Source organism: Ranitomeya variabilis, chromosome 3, assembly GCF_051348905.1.
Source record: "Ranitomeya variabilis isolate aRanVar5 chromosome 3, aRanVar5.hap1, whole genome shotgun sequence".
Lineage (NCBI taxonomy): Eukaryota > Metazoa > Chordata > Amphibia > Anura > Dendrobatidae > Ranitomeya > Ranitomeya variabilis.
In genome coordinates, this window is record NC_135234.1 from 777,727,718 (window position 1) to 777,746,460 (window position 18,743).

The window sequence follows — 18,743 nt, forward strand, 5'->3', positions numbered from 1 at the left end:
CCTCTTATTGATGGCACTGCAGTGTGTCACTAATATATGGCCTCTTATTGATGGCTCTGCCGTGTGTCACTAATATATGGCCTCTTATTGATGGCACTGCCGTGTGTCACTAATATATGGCCTCTTATTGATGGCACTGCAGTGTGTCACTAATATATGGCCTCTTATTGATGGCTCTGCCGTGTGTCACTAATATATGGCCTCTTATTGATGGCACTGCAGTGTGTCACTAATATACGGCCTCTTATTGATGGCTCTGCAGTGTGTCACTAATATATGGCCTCTTATTGATGGCTCTGCTGTGTGTCACTAATATATGGCCTCTTATTGATGGCACTGCTGTGTGTCACTAATATATGGCCTCTTATTGATGGCACTGCTGTGTGTCACTAATATATGGCCTCTCATTGATGGCACTGCAGTGTGTCACTAATATATGGCCTCTTATTGATGGCTCTGCCGTGTGTCACTAATATATGGCCTCTTATTGATGGCACTGCTGTGTGTCACTAATATATGGCCTCTTATTGATGGCTCTGCTGTGTGTCACTAATATATGGCCTCTTATTTATGGCACTGCCGTGTGTCACTAATATATGGCCTCTTATTGATGGCTCTGCCGTGTGTCACTAATATATGGCCTCTTATTGATGGCACTGCTGTGTGTCACTAATATATGGCCTCTTATTGATGTCACTGCAGTGTGTCACTAATATATGGCCTCTTATTGATGGCTCTGCTGTGTGTCACTAATATATGGCCTCTTATTGATGGCTCTGCAGTGTGTCACTAATATATGGCCTCTTATTGATGGCACTGCTGTGTGTCACTAATATATGGCCTCTTATTGATGGCTCTGCTGTGTGTCACTAATATATGGCCTCTTATTGATGGCACTGCCGTGTGTCACTAATATATGGCCTCTTATTGATGGCACTGCTGTGTGTCACTAATATATGGCCTCTTATTGATGGCACTGCTGTGTGTCACTAATATATGGCCTCTTATTGATGGCTCTGCTGTGTGTCACTAATATATGGCCTCTTATTGATGGCTGTGCTGTGTCACTAATATATGGCCTCTTATTGATGTCACTGCAGTGTGTCACTAATATATGGCCTCTTATTGATGGCACTGCTGTGTGTCACTAATATATGGCCTCTTATTGATGGCTCTGCTGTGTGTCACTAATATATGGCCTCTTATTGATGGCTGTGCTGTGTGTCACTAATATATGGCCTCTTATTGATGGCACTGCTGTGTGTCACTAATATATGGCCTCTTATTGATGGCTCTGCCGTGTGTCACTAATATATGGCCTCTTATTGATGGCTCTGCCGTGTGTCACTAATATATGGCCTCTTATTGATGGCACTGCTGTGTGTCACTAATATATGGCCTCTTATTGATGGCACTGCCGTGTGTCACTAATATATGGCCTCTTATTGATGGCTCTGCCGTGTGTCACTAATATATGGCCTCTTATTGATGGCTCTGCTGTGTGTCACTAATATATGGCCTCTTATTGATGGCTCTGCCGTGTGTCACTAATATATGGCCTCTTATTGATGGCACTGCCGTGTGTCACTAATATATGGCCTCTTATTGATGGCTCTGCCGTGTGTCACTAATATATGGCCTCTTATTGATGGCTCTGCCGTGTGTCACTAATATATGGCCTCTTATTGATGGCACTGCTGTGTGTCACTAATATATGGCCTCTTATTGATGGCACTGCCGTGTGTCACTAATATATGGCCTCTTATTGATGGCTCTGCCGTGTGTCACTAATATATGGCCTCTTATTGATGGCTCTGCCGTGTGTCACTAATATATGGCCTCTTATTGATGGCACTGCCGTGTGTCACTAATATATGGCCTCTTATTGATGGCACTGCCGTGTGTCACTAATATATGGCCTCTTATTGATGGCACTGCTGTGTGTCACTAATATATGGCCTCTTATTGATGTCACTGCTGTGTGTCACTAATATATGGCCTCTTATTGATGGCACTGCTGTGTGTCACTAATATATGGCCTCTTATTGATGGTACTGCTGTGTGTCACTAATATATGACCTCTTATTGATGGCTCTGCCGTGTGTCACTAATATATGACCTCTTATTGATGGCTCTGCCGTGTGTCACTAATATATGGCCTCTTATTGATGGCACTGCTGTGTGTCACTAATATATGGCCTCTTATTGATGGCACTGCAGTGTGTCACTAATATATGGCCTGTTATTGATGGCACTGCTGTGTGTCACTAATATATGGCCTCTTATTGATGGCACTGCCGTGTGTCACTAATATATGGCCTCTTATTGATGGCTCTGCAGTGTGTCACTAATATATGGCCTCTTATTGATGGCACTGCAGTGTGTCACTAATATATGGCCTCTTATTGATGGCTCTGCAGTGTGTCACTAATATATGGCCTCTTATTGATGGCACTGCCGTGTGTCACTAATATATGGCCTCTTATTGATGGCACTGCCGTGTATCACTAATATATGGCCTCTTATTGATGGCTCTGCTGTGTGTCACTAATATATGGCCTCTTATTGATGGCTCTGCTGTGTGTCACTAATATATGGCCTCTTATTGATGGCACTGCTGTGTGTCACTAATATATGGCCTCTTATTGATGGCACTGCAGTGTGTCACTAATATATGGCCTCTTATTGATGGCACTGCTGTGTGTCACTAATATATGGCCTCTTATTGATGTCACTGCTGTGTGTCACTAATATATGGCCTCTTATTGATGGCACTGCTGTGTGTCACTAATATATGGCCTCTTATTGATGGCACTGCTGTGTGTCACTAATATATGGCCTCTTATTGATGGCACTGCCGTGTGTCACTAATATATGGCCTCTTATTGATGGCTCTGCTGTGTGTCACTAATATATGGCCTCTTATTGATGGCTCTGCTGTGTGTCACTAATATATGGCCTCTTATTGATGGCTCTGCTGTGTGTCACTAATATATGGCCTCTTATTGATGGCACTGCAGTGTGTCACTAATATATGGCCTCTTATTGATGGCACTGCAGTGTGTCACTAATATATGGCCTCTTATTGATGGCTCTGCTGTGTGTCACTAATATATGGCCTCTTATTGATGGCACTGCTGTGTGTCACTAATATATGGCCTCTTATTGATGGCACTGCAGTGTGTCACTAATATATGGCCTCTTATTGATGGCACTGCAGTGTGTCACTAATATATGGCCTCTTATTGATGGCACTGCTGTGTGTCACTAATATATGGCCTCTTATTGATGTCACTGCAGTGTGTCACTAATATATGGCCTCTTATTGATGGCTCTGCTGTGTGTCACTAATATATGGCCTCTTATTGATGGCACTGCTGTGTGTCACTAATATATGGCCTCTTATTGATGGCACTGCAGTGTGTCACTAATATATGGCCTCTTATTGATGGCACTGCTGTGTGTCACTAATATATGGCCTCTTATTGATGGCACTGCCGTGTGTCACTAATATATGGCCTCTTATTGATGGCTCTGCTGTGTGTCACTAATATATGGCCTCTTATTGATGGCTCTGCTGTGTGTCACTAATATATGGCCTCTTATTGATGGCACTGCTGTGTGTCACTAATATATGGCCTCTTATTGATGGCACTGCTGTGTGTCACTAATATATGGCCTCTTATTGATGGTACTGCCGTGTGTCACTAATATATGGCCTCTTATTGATGGCTCTGCAGTGTGTCACTAATATATGGCCTCTTATTGATGGCACTGCCGTGTATCACTAATATATGGCCTCTTATTGATGGCTCTGCTGTGTGTCACTAATATATGGCCTCTTATTGATGGCACTGCAGTGTGTCACTAATATATGGCCTCTTATTGATGGCTCTGCAGTGTGTCACTAATATATGGCCTCTTATTGATGGCACTGCCGTGTGTCACTAATATATGGCCTCTTATTGATGGCACTGCAGTGTGTCACTAATATATGGCCTCTTATTGATGGCTCTGCTGTGTGTCACTAATATATGGCCTCTTATTGATGGCACTGCTGTGTGTCACTAATATATGGCCTCTTATTGATGGCACTGCTGTGTGTCACTAATATATGGCCTCTTATTGATGGCACTGCAGTGTGTCACTAATATATGGCCTCTTATTGATGGCACTGCTGTGTGTCACTAATATATGGCCTCTTATTGATGGCACTGCAGTGTGTCACTAATATATGGCCTCTTATTGATGGCACTGCTGTGTGTCACTAATATATGGCCTCTTATTGATGGCTCTGCCGTGTGTCACTAATATATGGCCTCTTATTGATGGCACTGCAGTGTGTCACTAATATATGGCCTCTTATTGATGGCTCTGCTGTGTGTCACTAATATATGGCCTCTTATTGATGGCACTGCCGTGTATCACTAATATATGGCCTCTTATTGATGGCTCTGCTGTGTGTCACTAATATATGGCCTCTTATTGATGGCTCTGCTGTGTGTCACTAATATATGGCCTCTTATTGATGGCTCTGCAGTGTGTCACTAATATATGGCCTCTTATTGATGGCACTGCCGTGTGTCACTAATATATGGCCTCTTATTGATGGCACTGCAGTGTGTCACTAATATATGGCCTCTTATTGATGGCTCTGCTGTGTGTCACTAATATATGGCCTCTTATTGATGGCACTGCTGTGTGTCACTAATATATGGCCTCTTATTGATGGCACTGCTGTGTGTCACTAATATATGGCCTCTTATTGATGGCACTGCAGTGTGTCACTAATATATGGCCTCTTATTGATGGCACTGCTGTGTGTCACTAATATATGGCCTCTTATTGATGGCACTGCAGTGTGTCACTAATATATGGCCTCTTATTGATGGCACTGCTGTGTGTCACTAATATATGGCCTCTTATTGATGGCTCTGCCGTGTGTCACTAATATATGGCCTCTTATTGATGGCACTGCAGTGTGTCACTAATATATGGCCTCTTATTGATGGCTCTGCTGTGTGTCACTAATATATGGCCTCTTATTGATGGCACTGCCGTGTATCACTAATATATGGCCTCTTATTGATGGCTCTGCTGTGTGTCACTAATATATGGCCTCTTATTGATGGCTCTGCTGTGTGTCACTAATATATGGCCTCTTATTGATGGCTCTGCTGTGTGTCACTAATATATGGCCTCTTATTGATGGCACTGCTGTGTGTCACTAATATATGGCCTCTTATTGATGGCTCTGCCGTGTGTCACTAATATATGGCCTCTTATTGATGGCTCTGCCGTGTGTCACTAATATATGGCCTCTTATTGATGGCTCTGCCGTGTGTCACTAATATATGGCCTCTTATTGATGGCACTGCAGTGTGTCACTAATATATGGCCTCTTATTGATGGCACTGCTGTGTGTCACTAATATATGGCCTCTTATTGATGGCACTGCTGTGTGTCACTAATATATGGCCTCTTATTGATGGCTCTGCTGTGTGTCACTAATATATGGCCTCTTATTGATGGCACTGCTGTGTGTCACTAATATATGGCCTCTTATTGATGGCACTGCAGTGTGTCACTAATATATGGCCTCTTATTGATGGCTCTGCTGTGTGTCACTAATATATGGCCTCTTATTGATGGCTCTGCAGTGTGTCACTAATATATGGCCTCTTATTGATGGCACTGCAGTGTGTCACTAATATATGGCCTCTTATTGATGGCACTGCAGTGTGTCACTAATATATGGCCTCTTATTGATGGCTCTGCAGTGTGTCACTAATATATGGCCTCTTATTGATGGCACTGCTGTGTGTCACTAATATATGGCCTCTTATTGATGGCTCTGCAGTGTGTCACTAATATATGGCCTCTTATTGATGGCTCTGCTGTGTGTCACTAATATATGGCCTCTTATTGATGGCACTGCAGTGTGTCACTAATATATGGCCTCTTATTGATGGCACTGCAGTGTGTCACTAATATATGGCCTCTTATTGATGGCACTGCTGTGTGTCACTAATATATGGCCTCTTATTGATGGCTCTGCTGTGTGTCACTAATATATGGCCTCTTATTGATGGCTCTGCCGTGTGTCACTAATATATGGCCTCTTATTGATGGCACTGCTGTGTGTCACTAATATATGGCCTCTTATTGATGGCACTGCCGTGTGTCACTAATATATGGCCTCTTATTGATGGCACTGCTGTGTGTCACTAATATATGGCCTCTTATTGATGGCACTGCTGTGTGTCACTAATATATGGCCTCTTATTGATGGCTCTGCCGTGTGTCACTAATATATGGCCTCTTATTGATGGCACTGCTGTGTGTCACTAATATATGGCCTCTTATTGATGGCACTGCCGTGTGTCACTAATATATGGCCTCTTATTGATGGCTCTGCAGTGTGTCACTAATATATGGCCTCTTATTGATGGCACTGCCGTGTGTCACTAATATATGGCCTCTTATTGATGGCTCTGCCGTGTGTCACTAATATATGGCCTCTTATTGATGGTACTGCAGTGTGTCACTAATATATGGCCTCTTATTGATGGCTCTGCAGTGTGTCACTAATATATGGCCTCTTATTGATGGCACTGCAGTGTGTCACTAATATATGGCCTCTTATTGATGGCACTGCAGTGTGTCACTAATATATGGCCTCTTATTGATGGCTCTGCCGTGTGTCACTAATATATGGCCTCTTATTGATGGTACTGCCGTGTGTCACTAATATATGGCCTCTTATTGATGGCACTGCTGTGTGTCACTAATATATGGCCTCTTATTGATGGCTCTGCTGTGTGTCACTAATATATGGCCTCTTATTGATGGCACTGCAGTGTGTCACTAATATATGGCCTCTTATTGATGGCACTGCAGTGTGTCACTAATATATGGCCTCTTATTGATGGCTCTGCTGTGTGTCACTAATATATGGCCTCTTATTGATGGCACTGCTGTGTGTCACTAATATATGGCCTCTTATTGATGGCACTGCTGTGTGTCACTAATATATGGCCTCTTATTGATGGCACTGCAGTGTGTCACTAATATATGGCCTCTTATTGATGGCTCTGCTGTGTGTCACTAATATATGGCCTCTTATTGATGGCACTGCTGTGTGTCACTAATATATGGCCTCTTATTGATGGCTCTGCCGTGTATCACTAATATATGACCTCTTATTGATGGCACTGCTGTGTGTCACTAATATATGGCCTCTTATTGATGGCACTGCCGTGTGTCACTAATATATGGCCTCTTATTGATGGCACTGCTGTGTGTCACTAATATATGGCCTCTTATTGATGTCACTGCCGTGTGTCACTAATATATGGCCTCTTATTGATGGCACTGCAGTGTGTCACTAATATATGGCCTCTTATTGATGGCACTGCTGTGTGTCACTAATATATGGCCTCTTATTGATGGCTCTGCTGTGTGTCACTAATATATGGCCTCTTATTGATGTCACTGCCGTGTGCCACTAATATATGGCCTCTTATTGATGGCACTGCAGTGTGTCACTAATATATGGCCTCTTATTGATGGCACTGCTGTGTGTCACTAATATATGGCCTCTTATTGATGGCACTGCAGTGTGTCACTAATATATGGCCTCTTATTGATGGCACTGCTGTGTGTCACTAATATATGGCCTCTTATTGATGGCACTGCTGTGTGTCACTAATATATGGCCTCTTATTGATGGCTCTGCTGTGTGTCACTAATATATGGCCTCTTATTGATGGCACTGCTGTGTGTCACTAATATATGGCCTCTTATTGATGGCACTGCAGTGTGTCACTAATATATGGCCTCTTATTGATGGCACTGCAGTGTGTCACTAATATATGGCCTCTTATTGATGGCACTGCAGTGTGTCACTAATATATGGCCTCTTATTGATGGCACTGCTGTGTGTCACTAATATATGGCCTCTTATTGATGGCTCTGCTGTGTGTCACTAATATATGGCCTCTTATTGATGGCACTGCTGTGTGTCACTAATATATGGCCTCTTATTGATGGCACTGCAGTGTGTCACTAATATATGGCCTCTTATTGATGGCACTGCTGTGTGTCACTAATATATGGCCTCTTATTGATGGCACTGCTGTGTGTCACTAATATATGGCCTCTTATTGATGGCTCTGCTGTGTGTCACTAATATATGGCCTCTTATTGATGGCACTGCCGTGTGTCACTAATATATGGCCTCTTATTGATGGCACTGCAGTGTGTCACTAATATATGGCCTCTTATTGATGGCACTGCAGTGTGTCACTAATATATGGCCTCTTATTGATGGCTCTGCCGTGTGTCACTAATATATGGCCTCTTATTGATGGCTCTGCTGTGTGTCACTAATATATGGCCTCTTATTGATGGCACTGCCGTGTGTCACTAATATATGGCCTCTTATTGATGGCACTGCTGTGTGTCACTAATATATGGCCTCTTATTGATGGCACTGCCGTGTGTCACTAATATATGGCCTCTTATTGATGGCACTGCTGTGTGTCACTAATATATGGCCTCTTATTGATGGCTCTGCTGTGTGTCACTAATATATGGCCTCTTATTGATGGCTCTGCTGTGTGTCACTAATATATGGCCTCTTATTGATGGCTCTGCTGTGTGTCACTAATATATGGCCTCTTATTGATGGCTCTGCCGTGTGTCACTAATATATGGCCTCTTATTGATGGCACTGCTGTGTGTCACTAATATATGGCCTCTTATTGATGGCACTGCTGTGTGTCACTAATATATGGCCTCTTATTGATGGCACTGCCGTGTGTCACTAATATATGGCCTCTTATTGATGGCACTGCTGTGTGTCACTAATATATGGCCTCTTATTGATGGCACTGCCGTGTGTCACTAATATATGGCCTCTTATTGATGGCTGTGCCGTGTGTCACTAATATATGGCCTCTTATTGATGGCACTGCAGTGTGTCACTAATATATGGCCTCTTATTGATGGCACTGCTGTGTGTCACTAATATATGGCCTCTTATTGATGGCACTGCCGTGTGTCACTAATATATGGCCTCTTATTGATGTCACTGCCGTGTGTCACTAATATATGGCCTCTTATTGATGGCACTGCAGTGTGTCACTAATATATGGCCTCTTATTGATGGCACTGCTGTGTGTCACTAATATATGGCCTCTTATTGATGGCTCTGCTGTGTGTCACTAATATATGGCCTCTTATTGATGGCTCTGCCGTGTCACTAATATATGGCCTCTTATTGATGGCTCTGCCGTGTGTCACTAATATATGGCCTCTTATTGATGGCTCTGCAGTGTGTCACTAATATATGGCCTCTTATTGATGGCACTGCAGTGTGTCACTAATATATGGCCTCTTATTGATGGCTCTGCCGTGTGTCACTAATATATGGCCTCTTATTGATGGTACTGCAGTGTGTCACTAATATATGGCCTCTTATTTATGGCACTGCCGTGTGTCACTAATATATGGCCTCTTATTGATGGTACTGCAGTGTGTCACTAATATATGGCCTCTTATTGATGGCTCTGCTGTGTGTCACTAATATATGGCCTCTTATTGATGGCACTGCTGTGTGTCACTAATATATGGCCTCTTATTGATGGTACTGCAGTGTGTCACTAATATATGGCCTCTTATTGATGGCTCTGCTGTGTGTCACTAATATATGGCCTCTTATTGATGTCACTGCAGTGTGTCACTAATATATGGCCTCTTATTGATGGCACTGCTGTGTGTCACTAATATATGGCCTCTTATTGATGGCACTGCTGTGTGTCACTAATATATGGCCTCTTATTGATGGCTCTGCTGTGTGTCACTAATATATGGCCTCTTATTGATGGCACTGCTGTGTGTCACTAATATATGGCCTCTTATTGATGGCACTGCAGTGTGTCACTAATATATGGCCTCTTATTGATGGCACTGCAGTGTGTCACTAATATATGGCCTCTTATTGATGGCACTGCTGTGTGTCACTAATATATGGCCTCTTATTGATGGCACTGCTGTGTGTCACTAATATATGGCCTCTTATTGATGGCACTGCAGTGTGTCACTAATATATGGCCTCTTATTGATGGCACTGCCGTGTGTCACTAATATATGACCTCTTATTGATGGCACTGCTGTGTGTCACTAATATATGGCCTCTTATTGATGGCACTGCTGTGTGTCACTAATATATGGCCTCTTATTGATGGCACTGCAGTGTGTCACTAATATATGGCCTCTTATTGATGGCACTGCTGTGTGTCACTAATATATGACCTCTTATTGATGGCACTGCCGTGTGTCACTAATATATGGCCTCTTATTTATGGCACTGCCGTGTGTCACTAATATATGGCCTCTTATTTATGGCACTGCTGTGTGTCACTAATATATGGCCTCTTATTGATGGCACTGCTGTGTGTCACTAATATATGGCCTCTTATTGATGGCACTGCCGTGTGTCACTAATATATGGCCTCTTATTTATGGCACTGCTGTGTGTCACTAATATATGGCCTCTTATTGATGGCACTGCTGTGTGTCACTAATATATGGCCTCTTATTGATGGCTCTGCTGTGTGTCACTAATATATGGCCTCTTATTGATGGCACTGCAGTGTGTCACTAATATATGGCCTCTTATTGATGGCACTGCCGTGTGTCACTAATATATGGCCTCTTATTGATGGCACTGCAGTGTGTCACTAATATATGGCCTCTTATTGATGGCTCTGCAGTGTGTCACTAATATATGGCCTCTTATTGATGGCTCTGCAGTGTGTCACTAATATATGGCCTCTTATTGATGGCACTGCAGTGTGTCACTAATATATGGCCTCTTATTTATGGCACTGCTGTGTGTCACTAATATATGGCCTCTTATTGATGGCACTGCCGTGTGTCACTAATATATGGCCTCTTATTTATGGCACTGCTGTGTGTCACTAATATATGGCCTCTTATTGATGGCACTGCCGTGTGTCACTAATATATGGCCTCTTATTTATGGCTCTGCTGTGTGTCACTAATATATGGCCTCTTATTGATGGCACTGCCGTGTGTCACTAATATATGGCCTCTTATTGATGGCTCTGCTGTGTGTCACTAATATATGGCCTCTTATTGATGGCACTGCTGTGTGTCACTAATATATGGCCTCTTATTGATGGCTCTGCTGTGTGTCACTAATATATGGCCTCTTATTGATGGCACTGCCGTGTGTCACTAATATATGGCCTCTTATTGATGGCTCTGCCGTGTGTCACTAATATATGGCCTCTTATTGATGGCTCTGCTGTGTGTCACTAATATATGGCCTCTTATTGATGGCTCTGCTGTGTGTCACTAATATATGGCCTCTTATTGATGGCACTGCTGTGTGTCACTAATATATGGCCTCTTATTGATGGCACTGCCGTGTGTCACTAATATATGGCCTCTTATTGATGGCACTGCAGTGTGTCACTAATATATGACCTCTTATTGATGGCTCTGCTGTGTGTCACTAATATATGGCCTCTTATTGATGGCTCTGCTGTGTGTCACTAATATATGGCCTCTTATTGATGGCTCTGCTGTGTGTCACTAATATATGGCCTCTTATTGATGGCACTGCAGTGTGTCACTAATATATGGCCTCTTATTGATGGCACTGCTGTGTGTCACTAATATATGGCCTCTTATTGATGGCACTGCCGTGTGTCACTAATATATGGCCTCTTATTGATGGCTCTGCTGTGTGTCACTAATATATGGCCTCTTATTGATGGCACTGCTGTGTGTCACTAATATATGGCCTCTTATTGATGGCTCTGCTGTGTGTCACTAATATATGGCCTCTTATTGATGGCACTGCAGTGTGTCACTAATATATGGCCTCTTATTGATGGCTCTGCCGTGTGTCACTAATATATGGCCTCTTATTGATGGCTCTGCTGTGTGTCACTAATATATGGCCTCTTATTGATGGCACTGCAGTGTGTCACTAATATATGGCCTCTTATTGATGGCACTGCTGTGTGTCACTAATATATGGCCTCTTATTGATGGCTCTGCTGTGTGTCACTAATATATGGCCTCTTATTGATGGCACTGCTGTGTGTCACTAATATATGGCCTCTTATTGATGGCACTGCCGTGTGTCACTAATATATGGCCTCTTATTGATGGCACTGCCGTGTGTCACTAATATATGGCCTCTTATTGATGGCACTGCTGTGTGTCACTAATATATGGCCTCTTATTGATGGCACTGCCGTGTGTCACTAATATATGGCCTCTTATTGATGGCACTGCTGTGTGTCACTAATATATGGCCTCTTATTGATGGCACTGCAGTGTGTCACTAATATATGGCCTCTTATTGATGGCACTGCTGTGTGTCACTAATATATGGCCTCTTATTGATGGCACTGCTGTGTGTCACTAATATATGGCCTCTTATTGATGGCACTGCTGTGTGTCACTAATATATGGCCTCTTATTGATGGCTCTGCCGTGTGTCACTAATATATGGCCTCTTATTGATGGCTCTGCCGTGTGTCACTAATATATGGCCTCTTATTGATGGCTCTGCTGTGTGTCACTAATATATGGCCTCTTATTGATGGCACTGCTGTGTGTCACTAATATATGGCCTCTTATTGATGGCTCTGCTGTGTGTCACTAATATATGGCCTCTTATTGATGGCACTGCTGTGTGTCACTAATATATGGCCTCTTATTGATGGCACTGCTGTGTGTCACTGTATAGTGATACTTTCTAGATGACACTGTGGTGCCATTTGGGCACTGTATGTCAGTATTATGTATGTCAGCATTATGTATGTCAGTATTATGTATGTCAGCATTATGTATGTCAGTATTATGTATGTCAGCATTATGTATGTCAGTATTATGTATGTCAGTATTATGTATGTCAGTATTATGTATGTCAGTATTATGTATGTCAGCATTATGTATGTCAGTATTATGTATGTCAGCATTATGTATGTCAGTATTATGTATGTCAGTATTATGTATGTCAGCATTATGTATGTCAGTATTATGTATGTCAGCATTATGTATGTCAGTATTATGTATGTCAGCATTATGTATGTCAGTATTATGTATGTCAGCATTATGTATGTCAGTATTATGTATGTCAGCATTATGTATGTCAGCATTATGTATGTCAGTATTATGTATGTCAGTATTATGTATGTCAGCATTATGTATGTCAGCATTATGTATGTCAGCATTATGTATGTCAGTATTATGTATGTCAGTATTATGTATGTCAGTATTATGTATGTCAGCATTATGTATGTCAGTATTATGTATGTCAGTATTATGTATGTCAGCATTATGTATGTCAGCATTATGTATGTCAGTATTATGTATGTCAGTATTATGTATGTCAGCATTATGTATGTCAGTATTATGTATGTCAGCATTATGTATGTCAGCATTATGTATGTCAGTATTATGTATGTCAGTATTATGTATGTCAGTATTATGTATGTCAGCATTATGTATGTCAGCATTATGTATGTCAGCATTATGTATGTCAGCATTATGTATGTCAGTATTATGTATGTCAGTATTATGTATGTCAGTATTATGTATGTCAGTATTATGTATGTCAGTATTATGTATGTCAGCATTATGTATGTCAGCATTATGTATGTCAGCATTATGTATGTCAGTATTATGTATGTCAGCATTATGTATGTCAGCATTATGTATGTCAGCATTATGTATGTCAGCATTATGTATGTCAGCATTATGTATGTCAGTATTATGTATGTCAGCATTATGTATGTCAGTATTATGTATGTCAGCATTATGTATGTCAGTATTATGTATGTCAGTATTATGTATGTCAGTATTATGTATGTCAGTATTATGTATGTCAGTATTATGTATGTCAGCATTATGTATGTCAGTATTATGTATGTCAGCATTATGTATGTCAGTATTATGTATGTCAGTATTATGTATGTCAGTATTATGTATGTCAGTATTATGTATGTCAGTATTATGTATGTCAGCATTATGTATGTCAGTATTATGTATGTCAGCATTATGTATGTCAGTATTATGTATGTCAGTATTATGTATGTCAGTATTATGTATGTCAGCATTATGTATGTCAGCATTATGTATGTCAGCATTATGTATGTCAGTATTATGTATGTCAGTATTATGTATGTCAGTATTATGTATGTCAGTATTATGTATGTCAGTATTATGTATGTCAGCATTATGTATGTCAGCATTATGTATGTCAGCATTATGTATGTCAGTATTATGTATGTCAGCATTATGTATGTCAGCATTATGTATGTCAGCATTATGTATGTCAGCATTATGTATGTCAGCATTATGTATGTCAGCATTATGTATGTCAGTATTATGTATGTCAGCATTATGTATGTCAGTATTATGTATGTCAGCATTATGTATGTCAGTATTATGTATGTCAGTATTATGTATGTCAGTATTATGTATGTCAGTATTATGTATGTCAGTATTATGTATGTCAGCATTATGTATGTCAGTATTATGTATGTCAGCATTATGTATGTCAGTATTATGTATGTCAGTATTATGTATGTCAGTATTATGTATGTCAGTATTATGTATGTCAGCATTATGTATGTCAGCATTATGTATGTCAGCATTATGTATGTCAGCATTATGTATGTCAGTATTATGTATGTCAGCATTATGTATGTCAGTATTATGTATGTCAGCATTATGTATGTCAGCATTATGTATGTCAGCATTATGTATGTCAGTATTATGTATGTCAGCATTATGTATGTCAGCATTATGTATGTCAGCATTATGTATGTCAGCATTATGTATGTCAGCATTATGTATGTCAGCATTATGTATGTCAGTATTATGTATGTCAGCATTATGTATGTCAGCATTATGTATGTCAGCATTATGTATGTCAGTATTATGTATGTCAGCATTATGTATGTCAGCATTATGTATGTCAGCATTATGTATGTCAGCATTATGTATGTCAGCATTATGTATGTCAGCATTATGTATGTCAGTATTATGTATGTCAGCATTATGTATGTCAGTATTATGTATGTCAGCATTATGTATGTCAGTATTATGTATGTCAGTATTATGTATGTCAGTATTATGTATGTCAGTATTATGTATGTCAGTATTATGTATGTCAGTATTATGTATGTCAGTATTATGTATGTCAGCATTATGTATGTCAGCATTATGTATGTCAGTATTATGTATGTCAGCATTATGTATGTCAGTATTATGTATGTCAGCATTATGTATGTCAGTATTATGTATGTCAGTATTATGTATGTCAGCATTATGTATGTCAGTATTATGTATGTCAGTATTATGTATGTCAGCATTATGTATGTCAGCATTATGTATGTCAGTATTATGTATGTCAGCATTATGTATGTCAGCATTATGTATGTCAGTATTATGTATGTCAGTATTATGTATGTCAGTATTATGTATGTCAGTATTATGTATGTCAGTATTATGTATGTCAGTATTATGTATGTCAGTATTATGTATGTCAGCATTATGTATGTCAGTATTATGTATGTCAGCATTATGTATGTCAGTATTATGTATGTCAGCATTATGTATGTCAGCATTATGTATGTCAGCATTATGTATGTCAGTATTATGTATGTCAGTATTATGTATGTCAGTATTATGTATGTCAGTATTATGTATGTCAGTATTATGTATGTCAGCATTATGTATGTCAGTATTATGTATGTCAGCATTATGTATGTCAGTATTATGTATGTCAGCATTATGTATGTCAGTATTATGTATGTCAGTATTATGTATGTCAGCATTATGTATGTCAGCATTATGTATGTCAGCATTATGTATGTCAGTATTATGTATGTCAGTATTATGTATGTCAGCATTATGTATGTCAGTATTATGTATGTCAGCATTATGTATGTCAGTATTATGTATGTCAGCATTATGTATGTCAGTATTATGTATGTCAGCATTATGTATGTCAGCATTATGTATGTCAGTATTATGTATGTCAGTATTATGTATGTCAGTATTATGTATGTCAGTATTATGTATGTCAGTATTATGTACGTCAGTATTATGTACGTCAGTATTATGTATGTCAGCATTATGTATGTCAGCATTATGTATGTCAGTATTATGTATGTCAGTATTATGTATGTCAGCATTATGTATGTCAGTATTATGTATGTCAGCATTATGTATGTCAGTATTATGTATGTCAGTATTATGTATGTCAGTATTATGTATGTCAGCATTATGTATGTCAGTATTATGTATGTCAGTATTATGTATGTCAGTATTATGTATGTCAGCATTATGTATGTCAGTATTATGTATGTCAGCATTATGTATGTCAGTATTATGTATGTCAGCATTATGTATGTCAGTATTATGTATGTCAGCATTATGTATGTCAGTATTATGTATGTCAGCATTATGTATGTCAGTATTATGTATGTCAGCATTATGTATGTCAGCATTATGTATGTCAGCATTATGTATGTCAGCATTATGTATGTCAGCATTATGTATGTCAGTATTATGTATGTCAGCATTATGTATGTCATTATTATGTATATCAGCATTATGTAGAACCTACATGGCATTGTTATTTGGCAGTCTATGTTATAGCTGACCCGTTGTCACCAGGTGGCTGTTGTGTTTTTTGCATGAATTTTATTCCCGCTGTTCCCTTGACTATTAAGTTTCTGTCTTTTTTTTTAATCCGCCATACAGTGCCAAAGATATTGGCTGTATATTAAGTGCTAATTTTTGTGGTCTTTTCAAGAGGGTGTGGCTTATAAGGTAATTATACAAAACAGCCTTAAGACCCGCCCCAGAGGATCTTGTGAGCCATGATAAAAAAAAGTATCACTAACGAAAATGGCTCAGATCTCTGGAAGCGCATGGTGGATCTAGAAAAAAAATAACAGAAAACTCAGGGGTACCATCAAAATAAAATTAGGACAAATACTGCCCCCCCTTCTGACAGGTCCCTTTAGTCCGTACACAGAGCAGTGTTATTTCGGCATTATATTGTGTGATGTTGCGGTGCACTGAGCTGAGATGTGGCATTATATGTAGGTGCAATATAATGTAATCCACCGTTTACTGTAGGACGATAGTTGGGACATTGAGAGGAAAGAACCGGACAGAAGAGCTTGCACTCACCCTCAGTAACACCACCCCATAGTCATACATCATCACGGGGTTCTTCATCTCCATGGCCCCCTTCTCATAGAACTTCACTGCCGCCTCAGGATTGGAGGAGATCCCCTGCTGACCCCAGAAGAGCATCCGGCTGACGGCTTGCTGGCGAGATACAAAAGCGAGTGTCAGTGAGCACTGCCATACAAGTGTCACCGGCCGTGTATGTGCTGCCCGACCATAAACATGTCCTCCTCCCATACAAGTGTTACCGGCCGTGTATGTGCTGCCCGACCATAAACATGTCCTCCTCCCATACAAGTGTTACCGGCCGTGTATGTGCTGTCCGACCATAAACATGTCCTCCTCCCATACAAGTGTTACCGGCCGTGTATGTGCTGCCCGACCATAAACATGTCCTCCTCCCATACAAGTGTTACCGGCCGTGTATGTGCTGCCCGACCATAAACATGTCCTCCTCCCATACAAGTGTTACCGGCCGTGTATGTGCTGCCCGACCATAAACATGTCCTCCTCCCATACAAGTGTTACCTGCCGTGTATGTGCTGCCCGACCATAAACATGTCCTCCTCCCATACAAGTGTTACCTGCCGTGTATGTGCTGTCCGACCATAAACATGTCCTCCTCCCATACAAGTATTACCGGCCGTGTATGTGCTGTCCGACCATAAACATGTCCTCCTCCCATACAAGTGTCACCGGCCGTGTATGTGCTGCCCGACCATAAACATGTCCTCCTCCCATACAAGTGTCACCGGCCGTGTATGTGCTGCCCGACCATAAACATGTCCTCCTCCCATACAAGTGTTACCGGCCGTGTATGTGCTGTCCGACCATAAACATGTCCTCCTCCCATACAAGTGTTACCGGCCGTGTATGTGCTGTCCGACCATAAACATGTCCTCCTCCCATACAAGTGTTACCGGCCGTGTATGTGCTGTCCGGCCATAAACATGTCCTCCTCCCATACAAGTGTTACCTGCCGTGTATGTGCTGCCCGACCATAAACATGTCCTCCTCTCATACAAGTGTTACCTGCCGTGTATGTGCTGTCCGACCATAAACATGTCCTCCTCCCATACAAGTGTTACCGGCCGTGTATGTGCTGCCCGACCATAAACATGTCCTCCTCCCATACAAGTGTTACCTGCCGTGTATGTGCTGTCCGACCATAAACATGTCCTCCTCCCATACAAGTGTTACCGGCCGTGTATGTGCTGCCCGACCATAAACATGTCCTCCTCCCATACAAGTGTTACCGGCCGTGTATGTGCTGTCCGTCCATAAACATGTCCTCCTCCCATACAAGTGTTACCGGCTGTGTATGTGCTGTCCGGCCATAAACATGTCCTCCTCCCATACAAGTATTACCGGCCGTGTATGTGCTGTCCGACCATAAACATGTCCTCCTCCCATACAAGTGTTACCGGCCGTGTATGTGCTGCCCGACCATAAACATGTCCTCCTCCCATACAAGTGTTACCTGCCGT

General features: G+C 40.9%; 1 protein-coding gene across 2 annotated transcripts in view; it reads right to left on the reverse strand.

Moving 5' to 3' along the window:
• LOC143817478 (protein sel-1 homolog 3-like) overlaps window positions 1-18,743 on the reverse strand; it is a 142,270-nt gene that overhangs the window by 31,715 nt on the left and 91,812 nt on the right. For both annotated transcript variants that reach the window (XM_077298918.1, XM_077298919.1), the window contains exon 13: window positions 17,257-17,397. In XM_077298918.1, coding sequence (XP_077155033.1) covers window positions 17,257-17,397 — 141 coding nt within the window. The remainder of the gene's footprint in view (window positions 1-17,256; window positions 17,398-18,743) is intronic.